Source organism: Zeus faber, assembly GCF_960531495.2.
Source record: "Zeus faber genome assembly, chromosome: 9".
Classification (NCBI taxonomy): Eukaryota; Metazoa; Chordata; class Actinopteri; order Zeiformes; family Zeidae; genus Zeus; species Zeus faber.
The window spans coordinates 5,364,069-5,378,450 of record NC_137197.1 but is presented as its reverse complement, the minus strand read 5'-3'; the positions used below and the strand labels follow the sequence as shown (position 1 = coordinate 5,378,450).

The 14,382-nt window shown below is 52.6% G+C and overlaps 1 protein-coding gene across 2 annotated transcripts in view; it reads left to right on the top strand.

The window, feature by feature from the left end:
- Positions 1 to 14,382, top strand: part of cdon (cell adhesion associated, oncogene regulated) — a 39,331-nt gene that overhangs the window by 13,722 nt on the left and 11,227 nt on the right. Inside the window, exons 1-8 of one of the 2 annotated variants that reach the window (XM_080006327.1) lie at positions 2,221 to 2,303; positions 5,489 to 5,628; positions 5,892 to 6,173; positions 8,369 to 8,515; positions 8,897 to 9,040; positions 9,594 to 9,884; positions 11,002 to 11,271; positions 14,045 to 14,331. In XM_080006327.1, the coding sequence (XP_079862453.1) occupies positions 5,556 to 5,628; positions 5,892 to 6,173; positions 8,369 to 8,515; positions 8,897 to 9,040; positions 9,594 to 9,884; positions 11,002 to 11,271; positions 14,045 to 14,331 (1,494 nt within the window). In that variant the 5' untranslated portion in view covers positions 2,221 to 2,303; positions 5,489 to 5,555. Of the gene's footprint in view, positions 1 to 2,220; positions 2,304 to 5,488; positions 5,629 to 5,891; positions 6,174 to 8,368; positions 8,516 to 8,896; positions 9,041 to 9,593; positions 9,885 to 11,001; positions 11,272 to 14,044; positions 14,332 to 14,382 lie in introns of those variants that run through there. The other variant, XM_080006326.1, reaches the window with a different exon arrangement.

Here is a 14,382-nt window from a genome sequence, read left to right as displayed (position 1 = left end):
GGTGCTCAGGGAGCATGGGGGCGCTGCCTCCCCCTGTCCCAGCACGCCGTCTGGGGATGATTCACTTAAGATCATCATGCTGCCTCATGAACCTATTTCTTTTTTTAACTGGAATCCAACTTGGAAACTGGGTAGCAGCGGAGAGCTGCTGATGCCTGGATTCTCACCGGCACAATGGTTCAGTTGTTTGCCGTGGTCCAGTGTTACACAAGTCAGCAAACATTGTGTTATATTTCAGCATTGAGTCACAAAACTTATCAAATTCACACCTGGGACTTTGTCTGGCATGCAGGGGTCTGGGGTTAAGAGAGAGAGAGAGAGAGGGAGGGAGAGAGAGAATGAGTGACAAAGCTCTATTAGGATAGCAGCTCAGTTTCCTCTTCTCTTTCACACACTTAAGCCAAGTGTCAGTCAGACTTTTCCCAAACATGTCACCCACGCAACACACACACACACACACGCATGCAGGCACACACACACGCACGCACACACACACACACACACACACACACACGCTACACAAACAGATACAGACACACATACACAAAAACAGTAACACACACACACACACACAGTTTCACACAAAGGGACTTTTTCCTCTTGAACTCAGTGACACAAGCAGAACATTTTTCTTCATGAACTGTCCTTGGGTCTGGATCAACTTTTAGCATCCGTCATGAGTGCAAAAGCACAATGTGGGTGGATGTTGCTGCGTGTGCGCGCGCTCGTGTGTGTGTGTGTGTGTGTGTGTGTGTGTGTGTGTGTGTGTGTCAGTAATTAACATCGATTTGATATAAACGTCTTCACTCTAATACTAATACTAAGCTTTGAAACACTAGAAACTTAAGCAGTTCATGGGACAGCACAATGAGAGGAGGAGGAGGAAAGAGGAGGAGGAGAGAGGAGGAGATAGGAGGACAGCGGGCCCTCAGGGGTCGCGGGCGACAGAGCGATGTGAGATCCTCCTGTTTGACTTTTGTCTGGACGACTGTTTGTGTTTTAGTTTTGATCAGAAGAGGGAAAGGCAGTCGGGCGGGTCCTGTCTGTCTGTCTGTCTGTCTGTCTGGCTATCTGCCTGTCTTTATGCGCCCACCGGCCCGGGCTCGACACAAACTTTTAGAAGTGGTTGCCAACGCCAAGGTGGGAAGTACCTGTCTTCCTGTCTACCTAACTGCCTTCCTGTCTTACTGCATGTCTGTCCTACTGTCTTACGACCTGTATTACTGTCTGCCTACGTGTCTTACTGCCCACCTGTCTTACTTTCTGCCTACCTGTCCTAACTTCCTCCCTGCCCGTCTCCCTTCCTGTCTCGCTGCTTGTCTCCCTGCATGTCTCCCTGCCTGTCTCCCCGCCTGTCTCACTGCCCGCCAGCATCAGGGTGCACTTTGATCGTCGCGCTCAGAAGCGTCTGTCTCCTCTGAGACGCTTCATGCTGGCGGATGTCGGTGGAAGCAGCCGAGCAGATAAGAGGAGGAATGATGTCCCTCTTCCTCGTCATGCCAGATCCACGGGCCCGATATGCCGCCGTGTGCGTGTGTGTGCGTGTGTGTGTGTGTGTGTGTGTGCGTGTGTGTGTGTGTGTGTGCGTGTGTGTGTGTGTGTGTGTACGTGCGTGTGTAGCTAGCCAGTCAAAACTAAACCCCAACCCCCTCTGAAAGCAACAGATTAATAACAGAAAAAAGACGCGTCAGAGACGGTCGGGGGGCTGGTGCTTCATCTGTCAGAGACTCTGGTTCTGATCCGGAGTCCCCACCGTGCAGTTCAGTTTGAGGAGCCTCAGTCAGATTCTGCACCGGGCACTCTGCATCCAGAAGTGTCGACCGCGCTAAGTTCCCTGTGATCATTGTCGTATTAAATTCCCATGATGGAGAGAGAGACGGAGGGAGAGATAGAGATGGAGACGGAGAGATAGAAAGACAGATATGGCTGCAGAGAGAGAGAGAGAGAGAGAGAGAGAGAGAGAGAGAGAGAGAGAGAGAGAGAGAGAGAGAGAGAGAGAGAGAGAGAGAGAGAGAGAGATGAGAGAGAGAGAGAGAGAGAGAGAGATGAGAGAGAGAGAGAGAGGAGAGAGGAGAGCGCGAGAGAGAGAAATTGGGTTCCACATCCAGCTCTGGTTTCCCAGCACCCTGCGAGCCAGCGTGCCCGTCTCCAGCCACCGTGGATTTGTATAGCGCCATTGTTATTATTGTAATTATATATCATTATTCCTGCAGGAGAGAGGGAGATAGTTTCCACTCAGGACGAGGGGCAGCAGAGCGGGGCCTGTCGGGACTCGCGGAAAGGAGAAACGCAGGCGGAGCCATGTGGGTTTGATCTACCTGGAAGACGCACACACGCGCACACGCACACGCACACGCACACACATAACTTTACATTTAGTACAGGCTTTTATCCGAAGCAACATCAATCAGTAGCGGAACTGAAAATCACAGCTAAGCCTAAATATGAGCAGGTGACATCACACAAACACACACACGCACACACATGCAAGCACACGCACACACACACTTGCACACACACACACACACACACACATCCACGCACACGCACGCACGCACGCGCACACACTCACAAGCACGATGACTGAGTGATGTTGACAGTAGCTGTGGTTGCCATGCCGACGGAGCAGTGCAACAGCGTTTGACATGTTGATTATTTTCTCCTTCAAAGCACTCTGACATGTGCTGCGTTGTCCATATGCAGAGGCAATAAAAGAGAGAGGGAGGGAGAGAGAGAGAGGGGGGAGGTGATCCTGCCCCCCCGCTTCCACCAACCCCCCATGACCTCTGACCTTGGGGTGAGAGAGGGGCGTGGGCCGGGAGCAGTGGTGGGAGTTTATTATTTCCTGCCTCTTCTCCGACTCCTCCTTCAGAGGGAGGAAGAGGAGGAGGAGGGGGAGGAGGAGAGAGAGAGAGAGAGAGAGAGAGAGAGAGAGAGAGAGAGAGAGAGAGAGAGAGAGAGAGAGAGAGAGAGGAGAGAGAGAGAGAGAGAGAGAGAGAGAGAGAGAGAGAGAGAGAGAGAGAGAGAGAGAGAGAGAGAGAGAGAGAGAGAGAGAGGTGACAAGTGTGTAAAGAAGGTCACTTGGACACTGTTGAACTCTGTGGTGAAACAAAGACGATGCCTTTTAACACCCTTGTGAAATTAACACAGTAGTAAAACTAATGAACATGAGGAAAAATACATTTCTCCTCCACCGACGTCTGAGGTGTGAGTGTTGGACCAGGCGTCGCAAATTGTCTGTCTCCTTGGAGGGACCGCGCGGGTCATCGAGGGGAAAATCAGTGGCTAAACCACCGTCGGTGCAACCGGTGCAGCTGCACCAGGGCCCAGTGGCTGCGAGGGGCCCATCCCATCGGCGCACCAGCGACGGGGCGCCCCGCCAACTGCGCTCAACTGTGCGTCCCCTAGCCCCGTTCCTCCAAATTTAAAAGTGTGTTTTTTTTATTTTAGATGTAGTTTTATTTTACTCAGTTTCTTATTGAACAACACAAAAGAAGCACCGACCACAGCCAAGCTGGATGCGTGTGTGCGCGGTGAGGGGAGGGTTCAAAAAGATATTCAGTTAAAAATCACGCCATGTTATCATAAAAAAAGTGTATATTGTGTTTTATATACTGAAAACATGACGCTTGAAGCATTAAACTTTCAGTCTGATGGCAAACTCTGGTATTACAGTTCAATATGAGGGGTCGCGGTTGGATTCAGCAGGGAAGATACTTTATATTGTATACAGTATATACAGTATATTGTATGGTTCATATCAATGTAAAGAATATATATAGATTATATATAGATTATATGTTGATTATATATTGATTATATAAAGGTCATATACAGATTATATATTGATTATATATTAATTACATATTGATTATATATATTTATAGAACGCCGGTCGGATGCCATCCTTTGACTTTCTTCATTTCCCTCCGTCACCTTCCTCAAACTTCCTGCCCTTCCGCTCGCGTCCGCAAACTATCGGCGTGAATGTCGCAGCTGGGCAGCCATTGTTTGGCCCCCATACAAACACACACACACACACACACACACACACACACACACACACACACACACACACACACACACACACACACACACACACACGCAGCAACTCTTCACCCCATGGCCTCAGGCTCGAACCCGAGCGGTCACCGGCCGGGAACCCGGGGATCAAAGCCTCTGGTCGGCGGATTACTGTGAGAGGAAAAGGAGACGGAGGAGGTGGCGCTGGGAGCGAGGGATGAAAAGGAGAGAGGAATGCTCCTAATTACGTTACCCTTCACTCTGTCCCTCCATTCGTGTGGCCTCTTCAGGTCCCCCATTGTGTGTGTGTGTGTGTGTGTTTGTGTGTGCGCGCGCGTGTGTGTGTGCGCGTGTGTGTGTGTGCGCGTGTGTGTGTGTGGGTGTGTGTGCGCGTGTGTGCGCACTTCAGGGTACAGTGAACCTGTGAGGGCGCCACACACTGTGACAAGAGGGCGATATTAGGAGTGGATCGGTTTTAAGGGGGGTGGGAGCTCCCCGCGGGGCATTCCAGGGCCCTTCCAGCCTCCACCCCGGAGTGGGGCGAGAAGAGGGGTCAGCGGGGGGGAGTGGGGGGGGGCAGGGCACTGATCAAGGGGTGTGTTAAGGGGAAGTGTCGGGGAGATTAGAGGGATGGGGATTCCGGATTCATTCGGGAACTTAATTGATTTTCCCCGTCGTGGTTTCCTTCCTTTGTCGTGTTTTGTGTTTTCCTTTTTGTTTTTCGTCTTCGGACACAAAAAAAAGGCAGCGGTCGGCTTTCGGGGGCCCCCCCGCCGGACGGTCGCGACCAAGTGGGCTCTTCCTCCGCTGAAGCGACACCTCCGCTGCTTCCTTCTCCCGCAGGTCGCTCCCTGCCGCGGTGCACTCACTACGCGTGTTGGACGCAGAACCCGATTCGGCGCCAGTAGTTCAAAGTGTCAAGCTCTCGTTAAAGCGCTTCTTGGCTGCAAAGAGCCGTGTGATTATCCGAGCTGGCACGTCCTCTCACCGTGGAAAAAAATATACCACCCAACCCCCCCCAAAAAAAAACACGTTAACCGTTTTCTCGCCGTCGCGTTCTCCCAGCGAGCGACTGCACATTACTGGGGGAGTTGGAGATCTACGAAGGAAAACCCTCCTCCTGCTCCAAACTGCTGTGGTTCCTGCGCTCGCTCTCCCGCTCCGTTGTTGACTCTAGAGAGCGGCGCTCATGAGAATCTGCTTTGTTTACCACCGGTTGCCGCGGTGACGCTAACGTGTGACATTCTATCACTGGCCACGCTCCCTTTTTCCCTTTGGGGAGAAACAGGAAGTTTATCAGGCTCTTCAACGGTTTAATGTGCTGCTTTGTCTCTTTCTCTCTCCTGCTGTGTGTGTGCGTCCGTCTGTGTGTGTGTGCGCGCGCGTGTGTGTGTGTGTGTGTGTGTGTGTGTGTGTGTGTGTGTGCGTGTGTGTGTGCGTGCCTGTGTGCGTGCGTGCGCTGCAGGTGTGTTCGCTGAGCGGCCGAGGGCGTGTGCACGGGACGCCACGGCTGGCAGGGGTCAAGGGTCAACATGGACGGTGGCCTCAGGGTCCTCCTGTCCACTGTGCTGTGCCTCAGCCAGTCGCTGCTCATCAGCTGCTCAGGTCAGTTCACGCCAGTTCCCTCAATTAAGGAATTTAAACCGCGCACGGTAACGTTCCCTCCTTTCGAGATGTTGACCCAAGGCATAAAGCAATAAACCAAGACGTGATAATGCAACAGTCTGTTAGTGCTATCGACTTTAGACTATAGAATTTTGCGCAAAGCGAGTGGACGGCGGTATTGGTTCTTTAACCGCGGTGCTCAGGTCCACACGTGGTTCCACCTTTTAACCCCTTTCTCTTCCCCCTCCCGCCGTCCCCTGCAGCAGCCCAGTATCCTTCCTTCCGCTCCGAGCCCGTCTCCGTGCTGCAGACCCGCGGCTCGGCGGCCGTCCTGCGCTGCTCGGTGAGCCCTCCCGCGGCACTGGTGTCCTGGCGCTTCGGAGGGGCCGCCCTGGACGCCGGCACCCTGCCCGGGGTGCGGCTCAGCGGGGAAGCCCTCGCCATCCCCTCCCTGCAGCCCGCCCACGTGGGCGACTACCAGTGCGTGGCCCGCCTGGACAACGGCCGCGCCGTCGTCAGCCGCCGCGCCCGTGTGGCCATAGCAGGTACTGCGAAGGCATTCACGTAGCCGCTTCAGCACCTGGCATGCATCAGATGCATCAGATGTAGGCTGCCAACACTGACATCATGGTTGCCAAATTTTAATTGTTTTTATTATTGATTATCATCCATATTTCAATATTCTTACTTGTTTCACCATTTTGCCACAGGATAAACAGTCTTTAAATCGGCCTTTTTTTTGGTTGACAACGTGGCAACCAGACCGCACTGGATGGTTACACCAGTTGCCCAAATTTGGTTTACCCGGGCAACTCGGCAACCCTAATTGTTGGGCCCCGTACACGCAGAGCAAGAACTTGAAGAAACGAAAAAGAAACAGAGCACTCCATGAGAATTCACCGTATTCATGACAACACAGAGAAGACATGTAATGTGGCGCAGACCAAAAACTCCCAAAAAACCACGTGATCATTTGTGACAGAAAGTGTTTCCAAAAACAGTTGAAAACACCTTTTATTTTTGTGGACGTTGCTGTTCTCAGCACGTCCCTCTGCTTGAAAAGCGCTGTTTCACCGTGAGCGGGACCTTGGAGATGGCCGCCGGTCGCAGGAGCTTTCCCACCTCTCGTCCGTATCAAACAGCTTAATGTCCCCGCAGGGATGGATTAAGTCGATAAAGTGTGACACGTGCACGTAGCCTGTACATGCACACGCAGGGTTTCACACACACACACACACACACACACACACACACACACACACACACACACACACACACACACACACACACACACACACACACACTTCCCCCGGCTCACAGCTTTCTTCAAAGCCGCCCGTGGGGAAAGAAAGGCAGGAAGCCGGTTGGAGAACGGGCGGAGTGACGGGTGGAGTGCAAAGCTGCTGCTCGCGGCTCGGCGGCACGCGGGCAGGAAGGAAGTTGCGGCGCTCCAGACGCCCCTCGGCCGGCGTCCCTTAATGAGCCGTGGAGGGTGTGTGTGCGTGTGTGTGTGTGCGTGTGCGTGTGCGTGTGCGTGTGTGTGTGTGTGTGTGTGTGTGTGTGTGTGTGCGTGTGTGTGTGTCTGTGTGTGTCTGTGTGTGTGTGTGTGTGGGTTCCTGCAGGAGGCGGGATGAGTGTGGGGGGGGGTCAGGGATGACTTGGACTGTTTGCTGGAACAATAAACAAAGTCAACGATCCAACACAAACAGTTTGACTCCAGTAGCGACTCCATGATACTGGTCATATGGGATTTATGACCGAGGACTCCTCTCTCTCTCTCTCTCTCTCCATCTCTCTTTTTCAGTATTATAATCACTACATCATTATGACACGTATGTGTTTAGTTATTGCTTTGTTCGTTGAATTGTCTTTCAAGTTTTTATTGCTTGGCTTACTGGAATTGGTCGATTCCACGTGTTGAATAAAATACTTTTTTAAAAACTCCCTCTCTCATACACACACACTCCTTCCCTCTCTCTCTCTCTCTCGCTCTCGCTGTCGCTCTCACACACTCTCTCTCTTCATCTTTGTCTTTGTCTCTTCGTTTATCGTCTTCTTTCCTCATTTTTACCTTCTCTCAAAAATCCCGTTCACTATCTTCTCTCCCTCTCTTTTTGACCTCTCTGTCTGTCTGTCTGTCTGACTGTCTGTCTGTGGTCTCTCTCTCTCTCTCTCAATTCATCAAGGCTTCATTAACATGACCAACAGTAAAACAGTACATCATACAGTACATCATACAGTACATCATACAGTACATCATACAGTACATTATACAGTACATTATAGGTAGAAAGAAAAATATATTAAAAGTGAAAAAAATATATGATGTATATATCATATGCATCATAAGTATGTGTTTGCATATCACATATACAGTATATGATAATGTCAAACAGCTTCAACAGTGAACACCTTCTAAACACCCCTCCCTCCCTCTCTCTCTCTCTCACTCCCTCCCTCCCTCCCTCCTCCTCCTCCCTCCCTCCCTCCCTCTCTCTCACTCACTCCCTCCCTCCCTCCCTCCCTCCCTACTTCTCTCTCACTCCCTCCCTCTCTCTCTCTCTCTCTCTCTCACTCCCTCCCTCCCTCCTCCTCCTCCCTCCCTCCCTCCCTCTCTCTCACTCACTCCCTCCCTCCCTCCCTACTTCTCTCTCACTCCCTCCCTCTCTCCCTCTCTCTCACTCCCTCCCTCCCTCTTTCTCTCTCCCTCTCTCCTCCCCTCTTCCTCCATCCCGTGCAGAGATAGCAGACTATGTGGAGTTGAAGCGCAGGTCTCTCTCGGTCCAGCAGGGCGGCAGTGTTCTGATCGAGTGTCCCCTCCCACTCAGCCGCCCCCCTGCCCTGCCGCGGCTCAGGGTCCGAGGGGAGTGGCTGCAGGCGTCCGCAGGTACTGTGTGTGCGTGTGTGTGTGTGTGTGTGTGTGTGTGTGTGCGCGCAAGTCACAATATTCTTTGTTTAATCGCATTAATCTGTGACCGTCAGGGGACTTCAGTTAAATTAACCCCTTAACTGCATCTTAACTCGTTAAATCACGCCTCAGTCAGCGGGGCCCTGTTGAGCCCTCAAATCGTACCTTCAAATACAGACTCATCATTTTCGGGAGATATTCATGTCAGCGGAGGCTGAAGCAGAAGGTGACATATCAACGGCGAAAGAGAATTTTGGGATGCGACTCTCGCGCCCTCGTCCCGCCGAAACGAACGTGCAAAGCCGCACGACAGGGGATGAAAATAACAACGCCACTGCTCTGACTCCCCCCCTCCCCCAGGCGACTACCTGGTCCTCCCTTCAGGGAACCTCCAGATCCTGTCGGCGTCACCGCAGCATCAGGGGACGTACAAGTGTGGCTCCTACAACCCTGTTACCGGGGAAACCAGGGTGCAGGCCCATGGCACCAAGCTGGCAGTCAAACGTGAGTCCAGTTATCTTTCCGTTGCTTTCGTGCTTGTTTGTGTGGGAAATTCAAACGTAAGATATTTGACATGGTGACCGGTGGTGTGACAGGCACTGGGAATATTCGATAATTACTGCTTTAAAAACCATATACAGAATTTTTGGAATAGAATGAGTGAATTTTCGGTTGATTTTGAGCTTCCTCCTGAGCCTAATTACAAAATTGCAGCAATGTTTGAAAATTGTCAAAAGTCACCAACAAAAATAGAAAAAATGTACGTCAGCCATTCCTCTATTGTCGTTTTTGTGGTGGAAAAGTGACTCAGTTGACGATTTTCACATTACAGTTCATCTGTTTTGCACAATCTATTTCAGTTATATTGGTCAATATATGTGTGGTGATGCGGAATTATTGTTTATGATAATTTTATGTGGAAATATTGAGAGGATGGGGCAAAACTGCAGTCCCTCCCCAATAACGCGGGGGTTGGTTGAATCCTCGCTGATTCTCGAAGATGAATATGCAGATTGTTCTTTTCTTTTTGGTAACGCTGCGGGTTCTTCCTCCGCAGCCTCGGACGGCCCCCTACCCGTGCGGATAGCGTTCCCCACCTCCCCCAGGACGGTGTCGGTGGAGCTGTCCCAGCCGCTGACGCTGGAGTGCCTGGTGAGCGGCCGCCCTGCCGCCCCCGCCACGTGGCTGAAGGACGGGCGGGCGGCGGCGCTGGGGCCCGGCCGCCGGCGGCAGCACGGCAGCCTGGTCCTCAGCTCGGTGGCAAGCGGCGACGCCGGGAGCTACTGGTGCAGCGCTCGCACCCAGAACGGCACCGTGGAAGGGCCCAGATACACCGTGAACGTCCTGGGTGAGGGGTTGGATGGAGGGTCCAGTCTGACGCTCTACTTCTACTCTCCCTCTACTCCACTCTGCTCTACTACTTCTTTACTCGACCTCCCTCTACTATTCCTTGACTCTACTCCACCTCTAATCTTCCCCTATTCTACTCTACTCTACTCTACCGAATCACTGTTTTTAGCAATAACTTGCCGAAAGTACATGATTTTATTGTTTCATTCATGGTATATAAAGACTGTCACTACAATACAATTTCGTATTTTGTCTATTCTTGGATGTTCATGACTTTTTTATGAGACTATGTCAACTGGATCTGACACATGCGTCTTGAGTACACTGAGTTTGGAGACTCGTTTTGCCGTAGTGTGCTGCCCATCTGACATCCACAAGAAAGCCTTGACGTTGTTTCCTCGCGCTTGATTTCTGTGCCAAGCACCTTGTGCTGCACGCTGAGAGTTTGTCGACAAAATAGATCAAAATTAGGGTCCGAGCCCACACAATGTGGGGAGAGGACCCGGTTCCTTATTGTTCTGTTTATTCTCCATGTTCTTCAGAGTCGGCTTTTTGGGGCCTTAAGATACTGAAAAATTTACCAAACTTTGCACACTCGTCCGTCCCAGTGTGGCATTTGATTTTCTATGGATCCAGTGCATGGGCGTGGCAAAATGGCTGCCTCCGCCCCCCTGAAAATTACAACAAATCAAACCTATTCACTTTTTTTCCCACGTAAGCTTGCGAAATTCGATACACTTATGTAACATCACTGGACGGAAAAAAAATTGCCGCCATCACCGAAACCGAAAGGGAAGTCGGCCATATTTGAAGTCCTCCCAGGCGATTTTTCGGATCGACGTCAAAGTTGGCAAATGTCTACAAGGCACCTTCACAATTAAAAAATTGTTAAAAGATTGAGCTTTCGTCACACGGTGTGGGCGTGGCAATGCGTTGAATTTAATGTTAGAAAAAAGGCACTGTGATTTATTTTGTTGCTTTTTGGTCATTTCCATGCTCTACGTACTTTTGCGAACTCCTCCCAGCCGATTTCCCACCAACACAAGCACTTTGCTTGCAGCTTAATTTCGTCTTATTCTCTCTTTCCATTCTCTCTCTCTTTCCTCCACGCGCAGAGCCGGTGTCCCTGGTGCAGGGTCTGGACGACCAGGCCGTCTCCCCGGGCTCCTCGGCCCACTTCACCTGTGCGTCGCAAGGGAACCCCTCCCCCAACATCACCTGGATGTTCAACGCCGACCCCATCTCCCCGTCCCGGCGCTTCCAGATCTCCGGCTCCTCGCTGGCTGTCACGGAGGTCACGGCAAAGGACGCCGGCGTGTACCAGTGCCTCCTGGACAACGGCATCGGCTCGGCGCAGTCGTCTGCCCTGCTCGCCATCCGACCGGGTACGTGTCTCCGGCTCTGCCCGGTGGCGTTCACACGTGTTACCTCCAGGACACCGGCCTCACACCGGCCTAGTTCACGCTGAATTAGAAAGGCCTCGTCTGATTCTGGTTGCCATGGTGAGCTGTTAGACTTGGCCGCGAGAGGAAGGGGAATGGAAAGGCGTCCGGGCAGGCCAGATCTCTGTAGGCCCCAGCAAATCTGTAGGGAGGCCTGGCATGCTGGTGTGTGTGTGTGTGTGTGTGTGTGTGTGTGTGTGTGTGCGTGTGCGCCGGTAGGAGAGGCTTGGCCGGGGCCGCCCTCCTCCTGAGGCCGAGTGTGAGAGTGAGCTTTGTGCGCACGGTCGGGGATAAGCCCCCGGACTCTGGAATGTAAGGAGTAGCTGCGGAGGGTTATGACGAGGGCCAGACCACCCAGCTGTCAACATCACACACAACTGCCTTTTATTTATTAACACATCAACCCCAAGCCAACCCCCCCCCTGCCTCCCCTCCCCCGGTTCCCCAGACCCCCGAGCTCCATCCCCGGGCCCCATTTCTCAACGACCTCCCTCCATCTGCAGCCGTGATTAATGCCGCTCCACAGATAAAGATACAGGGCGCGGAAATCAGAGAGGATTCTGCTGAGGTTCCTCTGCGAATGTTGCCTCCCTTCGTCTTCACCTCCAGAAGAAGAATGGGGTTTCTAATGCCTCGGAGTTGCGGTGTGTGTGTGTGTGTGTGTGTGTGTGTGTGTGTGTGTGTGTGTGTGTGTGTGTGTGTGTGTGTGTGTGTGTGTGTGTGTGTGTGTGTGTGTGTGTGTGTGTGTGTGTGTGTGTGTGTGTGTGTGTGTGCAAACCGCATTTATGTGCGCAAACAGAACAGGGAGCTGATAAGGGTTTGCCAAGCACAGGGAGGCACTTAAAGGTCAGTGTGTGTTCGCTTGTTGTCAAGGTACCAGGCACTAGAGCTTATCGAAAATGCCATCCCAGCCGAAGGTAAACGGCCGTGTTTATTTCCACGGAGCGTTGCTGCGATCCATCACGGAGAACACTCGGGAGATGCTGGCGACCCCGACGTCGAGCGTGCGGCAAATCCTCACGTCTCCGCGCATGGGGCAGATTGTGTGGTGACGGGCTGCGTCGTGCGGCCGCCGAGACGCCGTCGGGTTACCGTGGCGATGGTACGAGAAAGCAACTCGAGAGAGAGAGCGGCAGGTCTCGGGAGTTGGCCGCACCCTGAACCCACCGTCACCTGTGATTCATGTCATCTAATCCCAGAAGCTGTGCGCTACATGGAGCGACCGCTTTGCTGGAGCAGCATGGTGCCGTAGCAGGACTCCTGGGTCCTGGTGCCCTCCATGTTTAGGTCTCGAACGGCATAGTGAGAGGAGGCCTTGCTGTGGTTGGGCTGTGACTCAGAGGTGTGTGTGTGTGTGTGTGTGTGTGTGTGTGTGTGCGCGCGTGTGTGTGGTGGGGGTGCCGGACTGGATGTTGCGCCCGGCTCTGATTCTCTCCGGTATTTTAATGGCCGGTGTGTGGAATGTGTGGCAGCTGGCCACAGTCCCGGGATCAGGTCTAGCGTTACCAGCTCCAGGACCGTTTGTTTTGTAAAGTGAACCGGTGCCGCGCACAACAAAACTGGACGTAGGACCCTGGACCCTGGAACCTGGAACCTGGACTCTCCCCTGTGACCGTGCTGCTTTAACTCCATCATTCCTCTGTTTAGCTGTCTCATTATTTTTCTCAATAAGTGTCCTCTCTGGCTTTTGGCAGTGTGACTTTGAGAAACACACGCCCGGTCTACTCGCATCAAACCCTCATTTGGCTTCGTGACCCTTATGCTGTACCCTTTTTGTTGTTTATTTTTTTTGTCAATTCCACCGATTATAATCCTTGCAAAGAGGCACGTCGCCGTATATAAAGTTGTCCTCCGCTTCGGCCACGCTCACTCTGTCCTCCGAGCGTCTGTGCAAACTTTCCGTCGGGGCCGAGCCAAGCCGGTGTCGGCCATAACAAGGCTCCCAGCTTGAATCATTTCCCCAGGTGTGCCCACGTAGCGCTGGCATTGGGTTTAAAAATAAATAAATAAATAAAAAATTAATTAAAACCCAAACAAAAACAAAGCGTGATTATGTGCTGCTGTGGCGATCCAGCTTTTCCTTGTTATTTTACATAGATTGAAGGATTTGTTCCCGGTGTAAAACTTTCCAGCCGCGCTGGCTGGCTGCTCCGCTATGGACAAACAGTCCCACATCTGTTCCTCGCAGGTAGAGTCATGCTGCTGTCTTGGCTCCGGCTCTTTGGCTAGTCTCCATTTTCCCCCTCGATGACGGTGATTCAAAAGCCACTGCAACGGAGGAGGCCTCATTTAAGAGCCACGAAACAAAGCTGCAATCGTATTAAACGCTCGTTCGCAATCTGCAAAGTGAGAGTGTTTTTAGTAAATTGTGCGACCGGGGCTGGATTTACTCAGGTGACGCGCACGTGTTCTTAGCACATCAAGCCCGGCAGACAGCCATGCAGTGACCCAGGTTCCAACCCGGTGTCACTCCTTCCCTCTTCACTCCCTACCCCGTCTCTCTCCACCGCTCTCTGGAATGAAAAAGATGTGCTGAACTATACGGAAATTGAAGTAATGCTGAATGAAGCTCCATCTCGTATTCCAGAGCTCGTGACAAAGGTCTGAGGATTATGTTCTCACCATGTGTATTTGTGACGACGGAATTATTAAATATCTTCACTCCGTGACCGCCCAGCCTCTCTGCTGAACCTCCACCTCCTCTCCTCCCGCACAGAGCTCCAACCGGGCACCACCCTGGCGGCGCTGCCGGAGGCCCGGCCGTCGCTGCACCCCATGCAGAGCGACGAGGGCGAGGGGCGCCTCCCGACGGAGGGGGCGGGGGCGGCGGAGCCCTTCGGACCGCCCGGCAACGCCGAGAAGAGCGGGAGGGGGCCGACGCCGGAGGCTCCCATCATCACCAGCCCGCCGCAGACGCACAAGCCCGACCTGTACGACCTGGAGTGGAGGGCGGGGCGCGACGGGGGCAGCCCCATCAACGCCTACTTCGTCAAATACCGCAAGGTGGGGTGCAGAGAATCACGAACGTCAGTACGATAAGTTGGGACACGCGGT